This window comes from Sphaeramia orbicularis, chromosome 6 (assembly GCF_902148855.1).
Source record: "Sphaeramia orbicularis chromosome 6, fSphaOr1.1, whole genome shotgun sequence".
Lineage (NCBI taxonomy): Eukaryota > Metazoa > Chordata > Actinopteri > Kurtiformes > Apogonidae > Sphaeramia > Sphaeramia orbicularis.
Window position 1 is genome coordinate 1,252,730 of NC_043962.1, and position 24,458 is coordinate 1,277,187.

The 24,458-nt window shown below is 39.2% G+C and overlaps 3 protein-coding genes and 1 long non-coding RNA gene across 5 annotated transcripts in view; 2 read left to right on the forward strand and 2 right to left on the reverse strand.

Moving 5' to 3' along the window:
- The window catches only part of zcchc14 (zinc finger, CCHC domain containing 14), a 54,060-nt gene extending 51,655 nt beyond the window's left edge, over positions 1-2,405 (reverse strand). For both annotated transcript variants that reach the window (XM_030136481.1, XM_030136480.1), the window contains exon 1: positions 1,262-2,405. In XM_030136481.1, coding sequence (XP_029992341.1) covers positions 1,262-1,753 — 492 coding nt within the window. In that variant the 5' untranslated portion in view covers positions 1,754-2,405. The remainder of the gene's footprint in view (positions 1-1,261) is intronic.
- On the forward strand, positions 1,761-3,331 carry LOC115420889 (uncharacterized). Its single transcript, XM_030136483.1, has 2 exons — positions 1,761-2,020; positions 2,190-3,331. The coding sequence occupies exons 1-2, from the start codon at positions 1,968-1,970 to the stop codon at positions 2,938-2,940; spliced, it is 804 nt and encodes a 267-aa protein (XP_029992343.1). The 5' UTR covers positions 1,761-1,967; the 3' UTR covers positions 2,941-3,331.
- Positions 3,332-6,807: 3,476 nt separating this feature from the next.
- Positions 6,808-22,801, forward strand: LOC115420890 (uncharacterized). The gene is made up of 3 exons (XR_003935615.1): positions 6,808-7,011; positions 20,357-20,361; positions 22,790-22,801. It is a non-coding gene; the product is annotated as an uncharacterized LOC115420890 (long non-coding RNA).
- The window catches only part of jph3b (junctophilin 3b), a 79,977-nt gene continuing 68,985 nt past the window's right edge, over positions 13,467-24,458 (reverse strand). Inside the window, exon 6 of the mRNA XM_030136482.1 lies at positions 13,467-14,024. Coding sequence (XP_029992342.1) covers positions 13,944-14,024 — 81 coding nt within the window. The 3' untranslated portion in view covers positions 13,467-13,943. The remainder of the gene's footprint in view (positions 14,025-24,458) is intronic.

A 24,458-nucleotide genomic window follows, 5' to 3' on the forward strand; every position in this document is an offset into this window, starting at 1 on the left:
TTCTGTTCGTATTACGGTTAGTGTTACTGTTTAAATTCTAATTCTCCTGATAACTGTGTTTGATTACCGCACTTTTAGGAGAAAACACCGATGTAAAGATCTGCTTTTATGTCAAATGTTTGAGTATAGTTTGAATTTATTACAATTTTAATTTTCTATACCTAATATTTGGAACCAATATTCACTTTTAAAGTGTCTGAAAAGGTTCGTTAAACATCTGTGTGTTATTTATGCAATAAATTATATACATTTTTCAAATCGGATTTTATATATTTTTGTGTGTTTTCTGTCCTTTTGTGTTTTTATAGTAGGTTAAAGTGAAAAAATAATAGACAGATGAGATAGATGAAGTTGTGCTGAAAAAACAGATCCAAACATGGGTATAGTAAACATTTGTTTCTATAGTATATAAAGGTAAAATCAAAAGGACTGAAAAACGGACAAAATAGGCTCAGACCACTAAGGGTTAATATTGGAATGTTTCTGCAACAGAAGGGACATTGCACCTATTATTTTATTTGTTTTTTTTTTTAATATAACTTGGTTAAATTATTTCAGTGCGTAGAGCTGCAACCGATTAATTGATTAGGTGTTTGAAGTCAATGAAAAAATTCACAATTTGATTAATCGACTGGAATTGATTGAAGGGAAATATTCTGTTGCAGTTTTCCTGAATTGAAGCTTCTTTGTGCGTCACAATAAGTGTCCGTGTGAAACACAACAGTGGAACCAATGTTTGACAGCAGAGAAGTGAAGGAAACAAAGCTTTGGTTCAGGAGAACTGTGGTTGAAGGATTGTTTTGGATCACTTTGAGTCAATTAATCAGTTGCAGCTCTAAGTGTGTGTATCAGTACTTTTTGAACATTTTGAGCACAGTTTCAACAATACTGCGATAATAATGAGAACTGTGATAATTTTGGTCACAATAACCATGATATGACATTTTCATCTGGTTCCATCCCTAACTGCAGAACAGATATTTTCTTACACCCTGACTTCTAATGACCTTAAAGTTGACTCTCTCTCCTGTGTTTCCTCTGACACCTGCTGCTGGATGTCAGGTGCTCTCCTCACCTGGAGGATGTCCCGGATGTGGTTGACTCACCTGGAGGATGTCCCGGATGTGGTTCACTCACCTGGAGGATGTCCCGGATGTGGTTGACTCACCTGGAGGATGTCCCGGATGTGGTTCACTCACCTGGAGGATGTCCCGGATGTGGTTGACTCACCTGGAGGATGTCCCGGATGTGGTTGACTCACCTGGAGGATGTCGTGGATGTGGCCCAGCTGGTGCCTCAGCACCTGTTTCTGGTGGAAGGTGAAGGCCGGGTGGTTGGAGGCCATGGTGAACAGCAGCAGGAACTGCTCCTCGGTCCTCCCGTCGTTCAACGCCAGGCCGTAGTTGTTAATGACCGCGTCTATGTGCGTCAGGGTCCGGTAAAGGACGCCCGCCGCCTCCCGGTTATCGGACCCGAGCAGCGCCAGGGACACCAGCAGCTTACTGCGCACCACCTCATCTGTGATGTTGGTGAGGCCGGACAGGTCCGTGGGGTTGTTGGCTTTAATCTCCGCATCCCGCAGTGAGTGGTAGTCCTTCCGGGCCAGATCCTCCAGGCAGGAGCCCAGGAAGCGGAGCTCTATGGGGACGCACAGATCCAGCAGGCCGCACAGGAACTCCGCTCTCTGGGCGGAGGTGAGGGAGGAGAACCAGCGGTACACCCCCTCCCTCTGGACACAGCGGCTCTCCACCATCCTCTGTCATCCACCCCTGGGGGGGGGGGGGTAAAGCGGAGGAAACTTCACAACACTTGGTGCGTGCGTGAGCGCCGCGTCTATCCAAGTGGCCGGAGAGTCCGAGTTAGTTTTGGAACTTTCACTCAGGCTTCATATCCTGAAGAGTTTGTCTCTTCTAGTGTTTGAGTCTAGTGTTTGATTCAGTTCAGTTCAGTTCAGTCCTACTCGAACCATGACAGAGCGCGTGTTTGGTGCGTGTGTGCGTAATTGCGCAGGCGTGCGTCAGTTAGTTTTGGAACTTTCACTCAGGCTTCACATCCTGAAGCTTTTTGTCTCTTCAGCAGCCAGGTTCTTCTGTAGACGGACCGGTTCAGTTCAGTCCAGTCCAGTCCAACGGGTCTTTTCCGAACCGTAACAGAGCGCGTGTTTGGTGCGTGTGTGCGTAATTGCGCAGGCGCGTCTGTCCAAGTGGCCGGAAAGTCAGAGTTAGTTTTGGAACTTTCACTCAGGCTTCATATCCTGAAGCTTTTGTCTCTTTAGCGACGAGGTTCTTCTGTAGACGGACCGGTTCGGTTTACTTCAGTCCACCGGGTCTTTTCCGGACCCTAACCCGTCCGAGTCGCCTCAAAACGCGGCCGGAGCGTGTGGTGGTTCAGGTCAGCCCTGCAGCCACCGCCGTGCCCCCCCCCCCCTTCCCCCTCCCTCCTTCCGCCGGTCTGGACCCCCTCCTCAGACCAGAACCCCTTCAGTCCAAACACTCTCAGTCCCCCAGACCCGCCTGGTCCTCCAGTCCCACGCGGCGGAACAAACCCGGACCGGACGCTCCTTCCTCCGCCCTCATGGTTCCCACTGGTGCTGCGTCCAGTTCAGCCAAAGAACTGAAGAAGTTTAACAACAAACCAAAAAAAACTGCCCTGGTTCAGGATCTGCTGGTGCCTCCAGTCCAAGCCCAGCTGGAACAGAAGCCTCACCGGTACCGACGGCTGGAGGTCCGGTCCGTTTGTTCCACGTCTGTGAATGAGTTCAGTCCAAAACAGCTCCAGGCTGTCTGCGTTTCTGCCATGAGACTTGAAATCGAGAAAAAAACAGCTGGGTATAACATTATCCCGACTCCAAAATCAAGGACCGCCCATCGTACAGAAAAGCTCTACTCTGATTGGCTGCCACTCCTGTCTGTGTTCCAAAGCTGTCTTCTGATTGGCTGAGGGGGAATATCCGCTGCCCTGCAGTTCCACATCTTTTTCTCATGTGCTCATACATATCTGAGCTGAGTTAGTGGAGCTTTAAAGAGCCAGATACACATTCAGCGGACACTTTCGGACCAGATCGCCACATATGTTAATCAACAGTATACTGTAACTAACTACACACTCTTATTATTGTTTTCTTCTTAAGTTTGTGTTCAGATATCACAGTGAAACTCTGTACTGTTAAAAACAAGTGAATGTGAAAAAGGAAAAACATACATCATTTGCAGAGTATTAAAAGTATTGTTATATCCTGCAATAATGAGAAAAAAGTAAAGTCTATGTGGAACAAAAGCACATTAAAGATGTAATATTGAAGTTTCATGGCTCCTGTTGAAACTAAATCTTATCGTACACATGTAGCAGCAAAAACCCACAAACAGCTGAGTACAAGAACTAAAATCACACTCATTTAAGACAGAATGACTTTAAATGTTGAATTTTAGCCTCTGACAGAGCTGGAGAAAACAATTTAAGTCTGAAAAGAAGAAAAACAAGTAGAAAAGAAGGCATTTGTCTTAAATAAAATATGGCTGTATGTTGTTACTGGTTAAATCTGTCTTAATATTAGCTGGAAAATCTTATTTAGAAAAAGTTAAATCTATTTTATTTCCTTTTTTTTTTTTAATAAGAATATTTTTCTTATGTCAAAATTTCTTGGCAAGCTTGTTTTTTCCAATTTAGATTAAAAATGAGACAAATGTTCTAGAAATAAGACTTTTTTCAGTTTCTTAGGACTCATTTTTTGCAGTGTAGTATCTATACTTCTACCTGAGGAATGAATGTAAATACTTTTGACAACTCTGATAATTTATCTTATTTTAAAAGTTAATTTATTTTAAGTGTTCATTCATCTGTAGACAGGCTTAGGTCTAGATTTAACAAAAATTCTCTTGCTGCATGAACAGATATTTCACTTGTTTTAGTCCCAAACCTCAGCAACAACCCTCTGAAGAACTGCTTGTATTTGTCATTGCTCAAGTATTTTGTGACTTATTTACTCATGTGCTTTTATGGTGTAGTTGATATGTTCGACCAACAGATGGCGTCATGCAACCACAATGTACCAACACTAGGTGATGGAGGCAGTTTCTGTGTGAACACTCTAACTGCTGATCTAAAATTGAAAAATATATCATATTTAAAAGTAAGAAAAAAAATAACTATAACATCGTAAAATGTAGTTACATATTTTGAACATGACATTCGTAATTTAGAATTTGTTGTAAATTTGATCATTTTATTTTGAAAATTTAATATACACAAAAATAAATATACCAAAAAAATGCACCCAAATTTTAAAAATTTTCTTGCTGGAATTGGAAATATATATTAAATCTTTAGAATTTATCTTTAAAAAAAAAAAAAAAAAGTTCTAGGACCCTGGCAATTTATAAAGAATTCTTTAAATAGACTGAACTCTCTGATGTATTTATTTATTTATTTTTGTTAGATATGTTGTTTTTTTTTATATACTATTGTTTGTCTATTCGGTTTTGTGTCTTTAAATCTATGCATTTTTTCCTTACATTTATTTGTTCAAATGCTTTTTCTTTTTGACATCTTGATGTTTGTTTGTTCAAAATTTATGTCTAGCATACCTAAATATTTTCAATAAAGTTGAAAAAAAAAAGGTGATGCATGCAGAGCCGCTGAATCTCAGATGATGAAAACACCCTGTGCATAAAGTGATGTAGGTTTATTCCGTAAAAACAGACTCATATGTACATGCAGAAGTCATTTACTCTTCTGTAAACTTGTCCTTCAGTGTCTTTTTCCCATATTTGCAAAAAGCTCTCTCTCTCTCTCTCTCTCATCTTATTCCTTCTCCCTTAGAAAAAACTGGTCTCCAGAGATAAACCCCGCCCCACATCCTGGGTCCCGCCCCCATCCGCTGACGGAGGTTCAGTTTGGGTTGCTATAGTAACCATACCCCTCCCTCCCAACCAGGCCTGTACCACTCCCTCTGCATCAGTGATGATCCCACACACACACACGCACACACACACACGCACACACACACACACACACGCAGAGTCCGAAAACAGCACAGACATGGCAGACAAAAAATAAAAACACAAGAGCCAGGAGTTGTTTTCTTTCAAACACTTTCATTATTTTCTCCACATAACTCAAAAAACAAAACACAGTAATTCCCAGAAAAAGAAAGAAAGAAAGAAAGAAAGAAAGAGAAAGAAAGAAAGAAAGAAAGAAAGAAAGAAAGAAAAAACAGTCAAACTATAGAGAGAAAGCTTGGCATGCTGTTGTAGCATGCTGCAGACTAAAGGGGTGGTGTGGTCAGGGGGCGTGGTCACCAGGCTGAGGGCGTAGGTGGAGCTTCTTCAGTCTGGGACCTCCATGGAGTCACTCTACTGTTGAGCCTCTGGGTGCAGGAACATCAGACTGAACTAATGTGGGGAATGAGCAGGAACCAGCCCAGAACCAGGACGGAGGTTCAGTCCTCAGAACCGGGACGGAGGTTCAGTCCTCAGAACCGGGACGGAGGTCCAGTCCTCAGAACCGGGACGGAGGTCCAGTCCTCAGAGGACCTGCTGGACAGGAGGACAGTGTCTCTGCCCGTGGACGTTGTTACAGATGACGTCCCGTCATCATCACATGGAAGAGGACGCACACACACACACGTTCACACACTGTTCAGCGTTCATGTGTACACTGCAAAAGATTTGGTTCTAAACAAGATTAAAAAAAAACTTAGATTTAAAAGTGTTAGATATTTACCTCCACCAGGAGGTATTGTGATCACTTGCTGTGTTTGTTTGTTTGTTTTTTAGTAACTTCAGTGTAAAACTCTTCCACCCATCTTTCCCAGATCTTCCCCACAGATAGGCCTAGGCCCTGGGACCAACCCAGTCCATTCTGGTCCCAGTAGGACAAAGTTCAAGGTCACAACATCTACAGTTTTCCATCTCTCATCATTGAGACATTTTCCAAAATTCATCAAAAATTCCAAACAACTCTGATTCTCCTCCAGTTGGATCCACCTGTAGCTTAGAACAATCTCTTGTATCTGGAACTAAATTGTCCACATCCACTGTGGAATGTGGACAATTAGAACTCAACTAATATTGATGTGAATTGAATCTAACTGGACAGACACATGACTGGGACCAAGCCTCAACTTTGTACGAAACATCGTTCCGTTACATTTCTCTTCGGTTACGCTCTGTTGACTTTCATTATTTTTTTATGCACCATTTTCAAAAAAATCATAAAAAATGCAATTTGTGAAAAATCATTATGACATTTGTTTTGCACATCCATAGACGTGTTCTTTGACATAAGTTCTGGTTTTTGCTGTTCAACAAAAATTACAGAAGCAGTTACACAGGGAATTTGCGGGGGGGTCACAATTCATTTTCTCTTACATTCAAATGTGAACTAATAACCGGAAAATGACACCAGTTCACCAACACGGTTACATCACCGACATAGGAACTGGTGTATGAGCTTCCATATGACACCATTTTTGTTGACCTAGTTTAAAACGAAATCGTCGATCCACACATGCACACCGTTCGAGCTGCTTGGTGGAAAAGTGCGTTCTCTGAACACTTGTTTACAAAAGTATCTAATAAAGTACAAATACTTGGATACTTTACTTATGTATAAATGTTGCTTCTCTATAATTTACTGGAGGAATTATTTTTCAGCCGACTTTTTACTTCGACTCCTTACATTTTAACCTCCTGACACCCAGGACATGTCAGCACAGTACCAGCTTTTTTTGTTTTGTATTAAATCAGTGCCTATATTGGAAACATCCTGATGCAACAGTTTTTTCAGATGCAGTTTTGAAAATTTTTATGGAATGTCCTTTGTGGTGGACAGTTTTCTTTTCTTTTCTTTTTTTTGTATAAAGTTGTGAAACTCTTGTCCACAAATGTGGACAGAAAACCCACTGCTGCAAAAATTCTCTTGCTGCATGAACAGATATTTCCCTTTTTTCAGTCCCTTTTTCCTCAGATTTAGTGTTTTTATCTTGTTTTTAGACACCTCTTTTTTTGCAGTGTACACATGCAAACAAACACAAAAGCTAGTTTTGGGCGCGATGTGGAGCAGAGATGGTCAATCCTGGCGGCTGCTGCTGCGCTCGAACATCATTTGACCAAAATACCCTTTTGAGTTTCATTTGGCTCAAATAAAGACACTTTCACTGGTTTATTTTATCCCCAAAAAAGATCAAGCAGAGTTTGTAAAAAGGTCTTCAGACTGGTGTCAAGGCGGTCGGCCCGTTCGCACACGGTCGTCATGTTCCAGATCTCATCTACGCATGTGCGCTGCGTATCTGTCCGAATATGTCACAATGGCAGCTAGTACGAAACAGAAGAAACCAACAGGCAGGAATATACTCATGCGAACAGTAGCGATAAGTGCACATTCACTGTATTCTTTCACATTATAACTTTAATTAATTCAAATATTTTGAAGCCAACAGCCATCCAGCCTGTCACAGACGCATGCAGCGCAGGTCGGGGGAGGGGCAGCTGTCAGTCAGGGAATTCCAGACCTGTAACTGCAGCAGGGGGTTGGTCAGACAGGTCATTTAGCACTGATTAACAAATATTCCAGAATGTCTAATATGCATGGCTTCCTTTAATAGAAGAACTATGTTTGTAATAAATACATTTAAAGTTTCGTTTAGCCTCGTGCAGGGCAGTCTAACTCATTTTAGTTCAGCGGTCATTTCTTCCCAATATCTGCACTGGACCGGACCAGTGAATTGATAGCATAATAATATATAAATATATATAATATATAATATATGAACTCCAAACATTTCAATGTGTTTTATAGTGCAAAAAGTAAAATTACATTATGGAAACGTTTACATCTATAAACTGTCCTTTTAAAAATGTGAACATTAAAACTTACAGATCACAATGGATCTGCAAATACACCAAATATTTTAGTCACTGGCAGAGTATTAGTAAAACTGCACTTACTTCTCTTAACGCATTTCTAGTTTTTCATATTTTTTGTGAAAGGCTAGTTTGTAAATTTACACATTTTCATGCAATTTCACTTTTTTTACTCTAAAACAGAGGGAAATTTTGGAATTGTCATTATTTGTAGGTTTTTTTGATAGTATTTTACTGATCTGACCCACTTCAGACTGAAGCAGGGCTTTATATGGACCTAAAGGAAAACGACTGACTGTTCATATCTGGAGTGTCATTTTTGCATTTCACAAATTCATCCTCTGGGCTGGATTTGGCCCCCGGGCCGTATGTTTGACACCTGCAGCTTAGTGGGTGAAAAAATACACAATATATACACAATATAAATGGACTGTTGGCAAAAACTTGATTACTAAGCAAAGACTGTATTAAAGCAAGCCATTCCCTTCTCCTTTCAGTAGAACAGATGTGAGTTCTGTCTTATTCTGAGTTCATTTGAATGAACGTTAAGTAAATGACCTGTCTGACCAACCCCCTGCTGCAGTTACAGGTCTGGAATTCCCTGACTGACAGCTGCCCCTCCCCCGACCTGCGCTGCATGCGTCTGTGACAGGCTGGATGGCTGTTGGCTTCAAAATATTTGAATTAATTAAAGTTATAATGTGAAAGAATACAGTGAATGTGCACTTATCGCTACTGTTCGCATGAGTATATTCCTGCCTGTTGGTTTCTTCTGTTTCGTACTAGCTGCCATTGTGACATATTCGGACAGATACGCAGCGCACACGCGTAGATGAGATCTGGAACATGACGACCGTGTGCGAACGGGCCGACCGCGGTGTTTAGCTCCTCCTCTGCACACACTCCTCCTATGAACCTAACGTCGCATGTGCTCTCAAAGCTTTTTTTTTTGTGGTCGTTTTTCTTTTGCTTTCAGGATCAACGCAAAACTAAGATATTACAGTACATGTGCATGCATCGTTGTACTCGTATCGATTTGCGCTACAAAAGCAAGGCAGGTGGCGACTAGTGTTTTTTCAGACATCTCATAAGTGTAGTATAAAAGATGCTATTGTTGTCTTCAGGTTAGGTTTTAGGAGGAGTGTTTCAGAGTGGAGCACAACAGCAGTTAAAGCCTGAAACTGGAGCCCAACGTGGGATTTTCTCCACATACTGGGTACGGTAACAGTCGGTGCACAGCGCTGCCAAAGGATGGTCTGCCTTGAACTCCCACCAACTCAGAGGAAGCTCCATCCTCTGAGCTGGAGAATGTGGAGGAGGAGGATGAGAGTAGGAGGAAGGAGACGGAGCTGTCAGCTGACGGGAGGAGGCGAAGACGAGGATGAGCAGAGACTGTGTCCTCATGAGATGATCTGGGAAAAGTTCATGAACAGCGTGAAAGGCCACTGTGCTGCTGCAAGGACACACACACACACACACACACACACACACAGATACACACACGCACACACGCACACACACACACACACACACACACACACACACACAGATACACACAGATACACACACGCACACACGCACACACACACACACATACACACACACACACACACACACAGATACACACACGCACACACGCACACACACACACACACACACAGATACACACAGATACACACACACACGCACACACACACACACACACACACACAGATACACACACGCACACACGCACACACACACACACGCACACACACACACACACACACACACAGATACACACAGATACACACACGCACACACACACACACACACACAGATACACACACGCACACACGCACACACACACACACACACACACACACACACAGATACACACAGATACACACACGCACACACGCACACACGCACACACACACACACACACACAGATACACACAGATACACACACGCACACACACACAGATACACGCACACCACCGGAAAGGACATCACAGTCTGATGCAAATGCAGCCACATCCATTCCTTCATTCATTCCTTCATTCCTTCCTTCATTCCTTCATTCCTTCATTCATTCCTTCCTTCATTCATTCATTCCTTCATTCCTTCATTCATTCATTCCTTCATTCCTTCCTTCATTCCTTCATTCATTCCTTCATTCATTCATTCCTTCATTCCTTCATTCCTTCCTTCATTCCTTCATTCCTTCATTCATTCCTTCCTTCATTCATTCATTCCTTCATTCATTCCTTCATTCCTTCATTCCTTCATTCCTTCATTCATTCCTTCATTCATTCATTCCTTCCTTCATTCCTTCCTTCATTCCTTCCTTCCTTCCTTCCTTCCTTCCTTCCTTCCTTCCTTCCTTCATCCCCAGCCTGTACAGAAGCACATGCTCACCGTCAGACTCCAGTTCCCTGAACCTGCTCCTTCAGTGGACGTTCTATCAGCGCTGCCCAGTCGGTATGGGATCACTTCTGGGTTTATGAAAAAATACTGAAGCGGGGCATAGGCCGATGACAAACACCTTTAATTTAGGTACAGATTCTTAACCCTTTCATGCACAGCGGTCCCTTCAGTGGACAGTTCTTCTGCAGCTGTTCTCTTATACATGTGTTGCTTTAGTTCCATATCAGCCAACACATGCACCACCCCATACATGAACAGACCGTTACTGCTACTTTACTGTTCTTGATAAACCTGATCTGCACTAACATGTCTGAGTGTAAATCTATTGCTAATTGTTATAAAACTGTAATTAACAGTTTTCTTAAACAAAAAAGTTTTTTGTTTTTTTTTAAAAATATATTATGTCCATGAAGTGAGTAGAGTAATAACTAATATTTGAATATGTTAAAATATGAGAAAACATCAGATTAACAGCATTAAAAATGTTTTTATTTAATAGTGTTCATACATTATCTCACTTTCTGATGATGGGTTCTAAAGGCATTTTTTCTTTACTTTAACAATTAAACTCATGGGGTCCAGCTGAGTGGACATTTTTGTAACCCCATGAAAAATAGGTTCATTAAAAAAAATTCAATCACATTATTTTTTTCATGCTTAAAGAGGAATAAAAACACTTAGGACAAAAATCTCAGCTAAGGTCCTCATACTTCATGCATGAAAGGGTTAAAAACCAACAGACGCTTGGATTGTTTTTTCTTTCTACAACAGTGAAAAGGTTTAATAATGTCACGGAACAAGTGGAAGAGTGAACTATTGGTGGGTGAAGTCAAGCGAAGGTTAACATCTGCTCAAAAAAATTAAATTCCAATAATCTACACCAAACTTATAGTTTTGGGTCGGTAATTACTTATATTTTCAGGAAAATGTATTTTGAAATGAGAAAAAAATTGTGAAAAAAAATGTGAGTAGTTTTCTGAGTGTGAATGTTTGTAAAGTGACAGTTTAGTGTCGTCATTCTGGGTTCATTTTATAAACTCTCATAAATAAACTACATTTATTCAAATACACTGATATTTGACTATTATATTATTTATGTCATATTCTAAACACACAGTGTTTAAAATTAATAAATGCATATATCTATGCAAAATACATTTGAATATAATAATATTATTTGTGTGTTCTAAATATTGTAAAATAAATGTATATAATATTGATAATTGAAATAAAAATGTTTTCTTTCGTTGTCCATCTGTGACGCTGCCATTTTACAACATAATAACCAGCCAATAACGTAATAAGTTGTTACGTTATTGGCCAAAAGTTATTACATTATCAGTTCAGGACTTTTATTACCTTATTGGCCACTTAATAGCTTATTGGCCTAGTACATTTTAAAAATGGCAAAATTAGTACGTTATCAGCCATTATTATGTTATTGGCTTCTACAAAGTTAATATGGACAAAATTTTATTTTAAAACACAGGAGAAAGTGTCTGATTAGAATAATATCTGCCAAACTGAAGGAGCAGTCAGTCTAGGTACGTGTTTTTTTTTTATAATCAAACTGATAAATGGAAGATTTTGTCATTTTTTTCAGGTTAAAGAGTCGATCCAAACACGTGCATGTCCCTGATGTACCAGACGTAAACACACACACACACACACACACACACACACACATCTGCATGGACTGGTTTATGAGTCCAAACACAGTCCATGACGATCAGAACATGAGACCAAAACTGAGAGGAGGCGCACAGGGACACACAACAGCGATATACGGAGGGAGGGGTGGAAATGACAGCGAATAGATCCAACACACTCAGCAGTGTATGGAGCCAACCTGAGGCCATACGTTTTGTATATGAAAAAATAAAATTGGACTTGTACAGTTCAAGTGCATGCCGGTGCCAGTTTCTGGTATTGCTTTTGAACAGTAACAAGTGTTTATTGCCAGACTGTTGTTTGTTTTGTTCTGTTTTGTTTGTGTTTGGTGGGAAAAAAGGGGATAAAATTGACTAATAAAAAAAATAAGTGTCCAAAAAAAATAAAAAATACAATTTTAGCTGAAAATTTAAGTTTTGATCTAGAATATTGGAAAAATACAATGTTATTCAAATTAAAAAATAAGTGTATGAAAAGTTTTTTCAGGTTAAAATATAATTTTGATTCACTTCAGTAATTCTTCTGAATAAATTACTTATTTTTCACTTTCATATATATTTTAATATTTGAGGTTTTATTTTTCTTTTATTTCAGTTGCATGTTTTATCTTTTCAGATTCAGATTTCAGATTTTTTACTGTTTCAGATTTTTTTTTTTCATATATAAAACTTACGGCACTAAGAACTATAGTAAGAGGGACGGGGCGGGGGGCTGATGACAGCGCGACAGTGATTAGATCCAACACACTCAGCAGGTCTGTGGAGCCAAATTGGGGCCATAAGTTTTGTATATGAAAAAATAAAATTTTGAAACTGAAAATTTAAGTTTTGATCTTGAATATTGGAAAAATACAATGTTATTCAAATTAAAAAAAATAAGTGTATGAAAAGTTTTTTTCAGGTTTAAATATAATTTTGATACACTTCGGTAATTCCTTTGAATAAATTATTTATTTTCATTTTTCACTTTCATATATATCCTCCACAGACCCAGGAAATGTCAGCAAAGTACCAGCTTTTTTTGTTTGTATTAAATCAGTGCCTATATTGGAAACATCATAATGCAACAGTTTTTTCAGATGCAGTTTTTAAAATTTTTATGGAATGTCTTTTGTGGTGGACAGTTTTCTTTTCTTTTTGTATAAAGTTGTAAAACTCTTGTCCACAAATGTGGACAGAAAACCCATAGCTGGGTCTGAGGAGGATATTTTAATATTTGAGGTTTGATTGTTTTTTTTCAGTTGCATGTTTTATCTTTTCAGATTCAGATTTTAGATTTTTTACAGTTTCAAATTTTATTTTTTCATATACAAAACTTATGGCACTAAGTAAGCTCCATACAGGTCCAGTTTACACACACACACACACACACACACACACACACACACACACACACACACACACACACATGTTCAACCATCAGCAACAACACCAGGGCAGGTCGAGAAACCAAAAGGCAGGAACTATTGTAAGAGGGATGGGGGGGGGGGGGTGTTACAAAATAAAGAATATATCCATCAACATATTTTACATGAGAGAAAAATGTTAATAAATAAATAATAAGTTACAAATCTGTTGAAAACTATGATCTGCAGATGAAAAAGTCTGTCTGCTCAGTCCAGTCTGCTGTCGGACAGTGGAAGCAGACGTCTGGCTGTCGTTCCAGCTGCATCTCTCATGGTCTGGGACTCAGACCGGGTCTGTCCACTTGAGTCCAGGTTCTGGACTCTGGTACCTCCCTGTAGTCCACTTCACTGGACCGCCCCCCCCCCCCCCCCCCCTTCTTTCCATCCTCTTCTTTGGGCTACACATTTCTGTATACGTCCTTTTTTTCGTGGTGTCTGGACCAGGTTTAGCCCCGGTCGGCCCCCCTGGTGTGGGTGGACTGGACCGCTGTAGCCCTCCTCGGGGGGGTGGGGGGGGGGGCGGTTCAGTCATAATACTCATATGAATCGATAGTTGTTGTAGCATAGATAGGCTGACTCTGAAAGCAGGGCTGTCTTTAAATAAAAAAGTGGATAAACAAAATAGCCACTCCAATGTTGAGCAGGATCACCATGACGACCAGGATAGAGCTGTAGGCCTGCGTGGGAGAGAGAGAGAGAGGGAGGGAGAGAGAGAGAGAGAGGGAGAGAGGGAGAGAGAGGGAGAGGGGTGAGTGTTAATACTGAGGACAAAGATAACACACATGAAGATCACCTCAGACACAGGACGATGATTAGAAGATCTACAACACTCTACACTGCAAAAAATGATCTCTAAGAAAGTGAAAAAAAAAGCCTTATTTCTAGAACATTTGTCTCATTTTCATATAAATAGAAAAAAAAGCTTGCCAAGAAATTTTTATATCCAATCCAACTTGATTTGTAAAGCACTTTAACAAAAAAAAAAAAAACAAACGAAAAAAAAAACGCAGTGAACCGAAGTGCTGTACAGAAAAAGAAATAAAAACCAAAATAACAGAGCAAAATACAAGACTAGATTAAAAATAAATAAATAGATAAATTAAAATACAGAAGAATAGATAAAACCTGAATAAAAGAATAAAATACAAGAATAGATTATAAATAAAGAAAATAAATAAATAAAGAAGAATAGACAAAACCTAAATAAAAGAAGAAAATACAAGAAGAGATTAAAAATAAAACAAATAAAATACAGAAGAACAGATAAAACCTGAATAAAAGAATAAAATACAAGAATGAATTAAAAAAGCAGTACAATTAAAAACAACAACAAATAAGAACGAGAAACTAACACCAAATAAAACAAGTGAATAAAAATAATACATTCAAACATCTCACATGGTTTCAAAAGCCAAGGAGAAAAGATGGGTTTGAAGAAGGGATTTAAAAACAGACAGAGGAGGAGGTCTGATAGGGAGGCACATGGTTCCAAAATGTAGGAGCTGCATAAAAAAAATATTCTTAATAAAAAAAAAAAAAAAATTATACACACACACACACATATATATATATATAAAGTAAATATCTCGATAGTAATAAAACATAATTATAAGTAGATTGGATTTGCTATTTAAAAATGTATTTCAATGAATATTTTACAACTTTAAATGTGGTAAATATTATAATATCGCAGTCTGTTGCCATAATTCTACAATACAGAGTAAAATATTTTGTTTTTTAATGCATTTTAAAGAATCAAACCATTAGTTTTTAACACAACTATCGATGTTTAACTTTTATTTCATTATCTTTATATGATCTTAGTGCTAAAGGAAAGTTTGAAGTTTTAATATTTTGACAGATTCTTTTATTATTTATACTTTAGACACGTTTTCCTTAATGCGTATGGGGTTGACTGGTAGGTACTACTCACAAACTGCCTCGTCTGTAATTTTCAGGAACTATATTTACGTCCGATGCTACATGTCAACTGTTGTGCTCTGTGGGCATCAGTGTCTTGCTCAGTGACACTTCAGCAGATGCTTGTGGACGTTCTGGGTCATGTGGGTGAAGGCCGCTCTCTGACCACCTGTCCACTGTGTGAAGAGTGTGTGCAAACAAATCTAACAAATGTGACTATTGAAAGAGTTATTTAAGGACAGAAAGAGAATAAAGAGTGACTGTTTAACCCTTACAGACCCAAACGTCCACCTTTAACCCTTAAAGGCCCAAACGTCCACCTTTAACCCTTACAGACCCAAACGTCCACCTTTAACCCTTACAGACCCAAACGTCCACCTTTAACCCTTACAGACCCAAACGTCCACCTTTAACCCTTAAAGGCCCAAACGTCCACCTTTAACCCTTAAAGACCCAAACGTCCACCTTTAACCCTTAAAGGCCCAAACGTCCACCTTTAACCCTTAAAGACCCAAACGTCCACCTTTAACCCTTAAAGGCCCAAACGTCCACCTTTAACCCTTAAAGACCCAAACGTCCACCTTTACCCTTAAAGGCCCAAACGTCCACCTTTAACCCTTACAGACCCAAACGTCCACCTTTAACCCTTAAAGGCCCAAACGTCCACCTTTAACCCTTACAGACCCAAACGTCCACCTTTAACCCTTACAGACCCAAACGTCCACCTTTAACCCTTAAAGACCCAAACGTCCACCTTTAACCCTTAAAGGCCCAAACGTCCACCTTTAACCCTTACAGACCCAAACGTCCACCTTTAACCCTTACAGACCCAAACGTCCACCTTTAACCCTTAAAGGCCCAAACGTCCACCTTTAACCCTTAAAGGCCCAAACGTCCACCTTTAACCCTTACAGACCCAAACGTCCACCTTTAACCCTTAAAGGCCCAAACGTCCACCTTTAACCCTTAAAGACCCAAACGTCCACCTTTAACCCTTAAAGGCCCAAACGTCCACCTTTAACCCTTAAAGACCCAAACGTCCACCTTTAACCCTTAAAGGCCCAAACGTCCACCTTTAACCCTTAAAGACCCAAACGTCCACCTTTAACCCTTAAAGACCCAAACGTCCACCTTTAACCCTTAAAGACCCAAACGTCCACCTTTAACCCTTAAAGGCCCAAACGTCCACCTTTAACCCTTAAAGACCCAAACGTCCACCTTTAACCCTTAAAGGCCCAAACGTCCACCTTTAACCCTTACAGACCCAAACGTCCACCTTTAACCCTTAAAAACCCAAACGTCCACCTTTAACCCTTACAGACCCAAACGTCCACCTTTAACCCTTAAAAACCCAAACGTCTACCTTTAACCCTTAAAGGCCCAAACGTCCACCTTTAACCCTTAAAAACCCAAACGTCCACCTTTAACCCTTAAAGACCCAAACGTCCACCTTTAACCCTTAAAAACCCAAACGTCTACCTTTAACCCTTACAGACCCAAACGTCCACCTTTAACCCTTAAAGACCCAAACGTCCACCTTTAACCCTTACAGGCCCAAACGTCCACCTTTAACCCTTAAAAACCCAAACGTCCACCTTTAACCCTTAAAGGCCCAAACGTCCACCTTTAACCCTTAAAGGCCCAAACGTCCACCTTTAACCCTTAAAGACCCAAACGTCCACCTTTAACCCTTAAAGGCCCAAACGTCCACCTTTAACCCTTACAGACCCAAACGTCCACCTTTAACCCTTAAAAACCCAAACGTCCACCTTTAACCCTTAAAAACCCAAACGTCCACCTTTAACCTAATCCATCTACTGATCTAAACTGTTTAATTCCCGTTGATCCATTAATCCTATCAATCCATGTCAATAATTGGTGTCAAATACAGTTCTTCATCTTTTCATGGTCATCAGATATGACCATATTTGGACAATCAGAGGCTCCATAGTTATCGTGGAAACACCGTCATCTTCTACAACATTGATTCACCAGTCAAACCCATGCAGTTGGATCAGTGCCAGTGGATGGACACACTGGGTTTATACTCAGTTAATAAGACAGTTTACGGAAAAAAAAACCTCTTTTTCCTCTATTTTTTCTGTTTTTGACATAATGAGCCTCAACTTCAATCATGATCATTAAATTAAATATAGGAAAATACCTGATTTTCACTTAAGAATGCAAAAATACTGAGCATAATATTAGAATAAATGGTGATAAATCAGTTAAGAAAAGTTAAAAATGGAGAAAAATAATTTGGGAACTGCCACAGAAATAGCACTGGGTCTTCATGGGTTAAAAGGTGTATTTTGGGAGTAGATTTTACTGAAAATATTCCATGACAACTGTTCTTCCTGGTTTAATCTGATTACAGGTTGGATCCTATTTCAGATGTTCATGTAAACACCTTATTCCAGTTGAAACAGAAAAGTTCAGATTAAATTTAAACCTGATTAAAGTCAGTGGTTTAATCCTCTTTTAACTGCGCTCTAAATTCTTCCTGGACATGTAAAGCCTTTATTCCGTTTGGACTTTATTCCTTCCATTCTGCACATGCTCAGTGTCTTGTCCTGTGGCGATGACGCACACATTCTGCGCTGGTGGAAGAATCTGCACTGCAGTCTAGTCTTCCCAAAGCGTTCCAGTGGAATATTCTGATGGGATCTACCAGCCTGGAAAACCCTGAAGGAACAGTTCAACACTGGCTTTGGATTCATTCATTTGTCCTGAACTAATGAGTTCCACCAGTGGGACAAACAGTTTGAACTGCAGCCCTAACGTTAGCTTAGCTTAGCATAACGGCTTCATTCCTCTGCTCAGACGTAGCCAGGCTTTTAGAGGTGATTTGTAGTATTTTAGGAGTGATTTGGGTCAGTTCAGTTCTCCTAATCATTCCTTTAGTCCGCTGGGGTCAATATGATCACAAACTGAGGCTCAGATCATGGTCATGTGACTTACTGCAGGAAGAAAATCTGGGAAATAAAAACTAATGCAAAGCTAAAACGCTAAAGCAAAGCTAATTTAGCGCATGCATCCCTTCAACAAAAAGATTTTCCAACTTCCGTCAACACAACAGTCCACAGATTGTATGAGTGCAGTAAGTCGCAGATCTGAAGAAATAATTAGAGAGAATCGGATTTGACAAAATCATTTAAAAAAGACGACAAATCACCTTTAAAAAACTGGCTACATGTGACCATGGAAATGCAGTGACTATGCTAAGCTAAGCTAACAGAAGGGCTAAGCTAAGCTAACAGAAAGGCTGCCAGAACCCAATAAACGTTTCTCATGTAAACCTTTATTCAGGTTTAACATTTCCATGGAAACAAAAGAGAAAGTACTTTAGTTCCGGATTAATTTCTTCTGGAAAAATAAATCGGATTTAAAAGCATCATGTAACCGTACCCATTGACTTCATTAGATAAAACAGTATAAAAGGAGTGACTTTAACCCTTTCGTGCATGAATATTTAAAAAAAAAAAAAGGATCTAGATTTTCAATTTATTACTCAAAATTAGGCTAAAGTTGAACTATATTTGGATTTTTTTTTTTAAAAATATGGTTTTATTAAGAAGATCTTTAACTTTATGAGATCACAGAGCAGTCCAAAGTCTGAAACTAAGATGAAACTTTTTTTTCTTTTTAATTCTTCAAACAGTGCAAACGACATAGTGGCCTCCATCTTTAATGACTCATGTAGATGTGTGGACTCAGACGTTCAGATGTTCCACCAACACCACAGCAGAAGCAGGACTGAATGTGGAACACTTTCCCAGTTAGTTGACATTTCAAGGGAAATCTAAGACGCTATTTTTAGCTCAGATTTATCTACTGATCTGCTCCTCCAGTTTTAATGGACTTTAATTTCTTTTACATTAAAAACTCATCATCATTTGACATAAAAGGGGGGGGGGGGTGTGCTGGGTGGCTGAGCTGTCTCTGGGGAACCACATTATGGGGCTGTTGTTCCTGAAAATCCAGGATGCAGCTCCAACGCTTCCTGTTCATGTGAAGGTTTCATGCTAACTGTTGTTCCTCATCTAGTTGGTATCAAGGTTATTATTGTTAACGAAAACTAACGAAATGATGAAAACTAGAACTGCAAAAACATTTTCATTAACTGAAATAGATAAAAACTATAATTAAAAGAAAAAACAATAAACTAACTGAAACTGAATTGTGTGTTTACAAAACTAACTAAAATATATAAAAATTATGGATAAAATTCCCTTTGTTTTCATCTTTGTCAATGTCGGATTGATACAAAATCAATTTATTTCGCTCTAGCAATTTTATCTGCTGGCACCATATGATATTTAAGGGTCCGTCACTTGTGTTCACTTGTGGTTTCCAGTCGTCTTCTGGTCCCCACTCTACCTGGAAACATGGAGACTAAAGCAGCAGAGTCCTGTCTGGGATTGATTTGAATAGGAGCACAGAGAAGAAGAGAAAAGAGACCACTGAACTATAACTAAACTACAACTAAACATTTAGAAGAAAATTAAAACTAATAAAAACAAGTAAACCTGCTCTAAAAACTAATTAAAACGAACTGAATTAGAGAAAAAAAAGTCAAAACTAAATAAAACTAAACTAGAATGAAAAATCCAAAACTATTCGAACCTTGGCTGGTATATGTCGTCCTTTACCTTCTGCTATTCTTCTTTCTATCGCTGGTATGTGCTGCCTTTTCCCATTTGTGGTATTGTAGTTTGGTTTTTTCTTATCATTACTGGTATGTAATTATTATAAGTGTGAATATATGTGAATTGACAATTAACTGTTACCCATGCTAACGCCACCAGGAATGTTCTTCGTTTCTATTTTTCAGACACATTTTGCAGTGGTGTAGTCCAGGGTATATGGCGGTATATGGACTGTACCTGCTTATTTTTCAGTCGTATATCCTCTTCTAAATCCCCCTGATGCTCCATTCAGTCGTATATCTGAGCTAAATTGTCCATGTTTTCCCCTCGGATGGTGAAGCCATGACCCGCCCTACTCTGTCTCTGATTGGCTACTACTTGGTGCCTTAACTGATTAGATTGGTTAACTTTAGGCATGAGGACTGACGAGCCAATCAGAGGCAGAGTAGGGCGGGTCATGCCGAGGAAAATATTGCTAACTTAGCGCTGTCCACCTCTGGAACCTGATTGGACACCTCCTCAGGTGCCAGTGCCACCCCAGTTGATTGACAGGTCACTGCACGTCTCATTGAAAGATGCTCGATTATTGGAAATGTGAACAAGAAAGACAGAATAAATGTCTTTTTTTTTTTTTTTTTTACCTGTGTATTGTGTATTTCCGGCAAGGTATTTACATCAGCCTTTTTTGGCCTCTATGCTCTCCTGCACAATTGCATGAAAATTGCTTTTTAATTTTTTTGTCTTACTGTTTGTGATGTGTGAATACATAAAATAAAATAAAAGTAGAAATAAATAAAATAATTTATCTTGTTTTAAGAGTAAATTTATTATTTTAAGTGTCCATACATCTGTATACACACTGTAAAAAAAAAAAAAAAAAAAGAGTAAAAAAAAACAAAACAGTATTATTCCGGCAGCAGGGGTGCCAAAAAATACTGTAAAATAACAGAAAATAACCATCTCATAAAAACATGGTAATTTTCCATAATTAAAATACAGTTTTTTGTCCTAACTTTACATGACATTTTGCATATTTTTCTGACTTTTTAATGTTTAATCAAGAATATTTACAGGGTGGGGAAGCAAAATGTACACTGAACATTTAGTTGTTTTTTCTCAGCAGACACTACGTCAGTTGTTTTGAACCCAAACATATACTGATGTCATAATCATACCTAACACTATTATCCATACCTTTTCAGAAACTTTTGCCCATATGAGTAATCAGGAAAGCAAACGTCAAAGAGTGTGTGATTTGCTGAATGCACTCGTCACACCAAAGGAGATTTCAAAAATAGTTGGAGTGTCCATAAAGACTGTTTATAATGGAAAGAAGAGAATGACTATGAGCAAAACTATTACCAGAAAGTCTGGAAGATACTATTAAAGAAGAATGGGAGAAGTTGTCACCCCAATATTTGAGGAACACTTGCGCAAGTTTCAGGAAGCGTGTGAAGGCAGTTATTGAGAAAGAAGGAGGACACATAGAATAAAAACATTTTCTATTATGGACATTTTCTTGTGACAAATAAATTCTCATGACTTTCAATAAACTAATTGGTCATACACTGTCTTTCAATCCCTGCCTCAAAATATTGTACATTTTGCTTCCCCACCCTTGTACATGTATTAAAACAATCCAATTCCCTATAAATATATATATAAATAATTTTCAGTGAGACTCAGTTGTCCAATCCACTGATAAAAACTGTATTTGGACAGTTTATCAGTGCTTATACATGTTATACATTCACAAAAATACATTTATTCAATATTTTTGTTGTGAAACCTCCTGTAATTACACAAGATATTTGTCAATTAAACAAGTCTGGTTCAACTGACAGAACAAATACTTCTTTCACGGTTAATTGTCAGTAATTTTATCTTGTTTATTTATTTTTTACAATATTAAACTTTAAATGAACAGTTTAATCACATGAATAGAAAAGAAATATTTGTGAAATTACTATTTTAACTGTATTTTTTTGTGAAAAAAGAAAAATTTTCTTTTAAAAAATGTAAGTTTTTCGGTTATTCACAGTTACAGTTTTTTCATGTTATTTTTCATTTGACATGTAAAATCACAGTCTATTTTTGTCATTTCATTGATATTTTCCTGTATCTTAAAAATACAGGAAAAACCTGTAAAATAAACAGTGAAAATTCTGTGAAATTACCGATACATCCTTATGGTTATTTCTGAATTTAACATCTGAAGTCAAAAAATGGCCTCTATCCTCTCCTGCACAATGGTGTTATTTGGACGCATTTGGGCCCCGGGCCGCATGTTTGAGACCCCTGCTGTAAATGCTCGAAATAAACAAATAAAATGAAATAATAAAAATGATAAAATGGTAAAACAGCCTGGATCTTGGTCTTCATTGTTTCTAAGTGTGGTTCTGTTTTAAAGGGGCTGTTTAATGAAGTTTAAATGATTGACAGATAGAAGCAGAGGTGGTGTGTGTTTGTACGGCTGTGTTGGAGACGCCGCAGGGTTCCCGTTGTGTCCGCAGAGCTCCTGTGGCTGTTTATCTGAGCGCCATCGTATCTGTGGATGCTGTGAACCTGTCTTACACAAATCTCACTTGCTTCTCTGCGGCTGCAAACACACACACACACAAACACACACACACACACCACCTACACCCCCCCACCAACCCCACCTCTCTGTGATACGCGCCTGCCGATTGGCCGCCGCTGAAGCAAGGCATAAGCTGTTCCCTAGCAACAGAGCGGTGCTAAGCCAATGGGGGTCGGTCTGTGAGGAAGGGGCTGGTTTACCAATCTGCTGTTACTAAGGAGCAGAACAGAGGAGCGCTGGGGTTGAGTCTGCGCCTGTACGCCTGTGCGTCTGTGTGCCAGTGTGTTTGAAGGGTCAGTGTTTGCATGGAGCTGGGAACGGCAGCAGATGCAAACCAAACCCCGCCCCCCCCCCATCCCCCGGACAGGAGTCCACTCTGCTGCAGATAAATGACCCCAAAACCAGCAAGTTGTATGAGTGTGGGGTTGTGTTTTAACAGTTTACACACTAGAACACAGGTGTCAAACATGCGGCCCGGGGGCCAAAACCGGCCCGCCAAAGGGTCCAGTCCGGCCCCTGGGATGAATTTGTGAAATGTAAAAATTACACTGAAGACATGAACAACCAAGGATGTTCAAATCATTTTAGGTCAATTCAGTCTAAAATGGATCAGACCAGTAAAACACTATCAGAATAACCTATAAATAACTAGAAAAGCACTCGGAGAGCGCAGACCTCCGCCAAGCCAGATCAGCCCCCCCCAATCACCATGAAAATTTACTCATTTGTTCCTTGTGCCAGTATCAACATTTCCTGAAAATTTCCTGAAAACCCGTTCATAACTTTTTGAGTTATCTTGCTAACAGACAAAAACAAACAAACCCTGGCAAAAACATAACCTCCTTGGCGGAGGTAATGAAAACTGTAAATTTTTTCTCTTTGTTTTAGTGTAAAAAAAAAAAAAAGTTAAATTACACAAGAATATTTACAGACTAGCCTTTTCCAAAAAAACATGAATTACCTGAAATCTCTAAATAGAAGTATATGGAATTTTGCTAGTATTCTCCCTGTTACTTAATGTTTTGTGTGTTCGTAGATCCGCTGTGGTCTGTAAGTTGTGATTCACATGTATAAATGATAAACTGAGGCAGAATATTGTTAAAATTGCACTTATTTCTTTCATCTATATACATGTATTTGTCTTTATTAGTTGGTTTTCATATCTTGAGATCCAGGTTGGGTTGGTACAGGGGTCGCCATTGGTTCTCGGGGGTGGGGTTTATACTTTGTGTGTCACTAAATCTTATACCATAAAAGGTGAATTTCTGTCTTTTTTTTGTATTGTATTTCTGAGATGCACAATGAAAATAAATAAAAAATTGATCCAAAAAAAAAACATTGCTCTTATTTTACTTAAGAATTTTCAGGTTGTTCATATTTGTTCATGTTATGTTCGAGTACAATTTGTAGATGTAAACATTTTCACTATAGAATTTTACTTTTGTCACTCAAAAGTTCTTATCCTATTGTTTATATTATTTGACTGGTCCGGCCCACTTTCTATGATATTAGACCGGACGTGGAACTGAACTAACATGAGTTGGACACCTGTGCACTAGAAGAACATGTGTCAGAGCACACTCACATTGGGAGCGTCGTCAGTGCATGACAGAGTGCGTACCGTGTGTGTGTGTGTGTGTGTGTGTGTTTCCCTTGCTGCTTCCTGTTTTCCTGTGGCTTTCATTAGCTAATGCTGCAGCCGTATTATGGTCCAGGATTAGAGCGGACCGGGCCCGTCCACCAGCCACCAGTCAAGACAGAGCCAAAAAAATTATATTAGAACAACGTAATCCTCCTGCTTGCTCATAGCCAAAAAAAAAAATCTTTCTTTATTTCACAAGGTTAAACCTCATGCCTCCCCCCCCGCAGGATTATCTTAATATGTGGGATAACATTGTGTTATGTCACTGGGGATGGGATGTATCCTCATGACAGTGGGCTCCAAATCCTTTTAGTCAAAT

Bases quoted from the DNA above. Each gene is read 5' to 3' on its own strand.
- LOC115420889 (XM_030136483.1), top strand. From the start codon at position 1,968: ATGACAGAGCGCGTGTTTGGTGCGTGTGTGCGTAATTGCGCAGGCGTG. The intron at 2,021-2,189 runs GTTAGTTTTGGA...GTAATTGCGCAG, and splicing joins AATTGCGCAGGCGTGCGTCA to GCGCGTCTGTCCAAGTGGCC.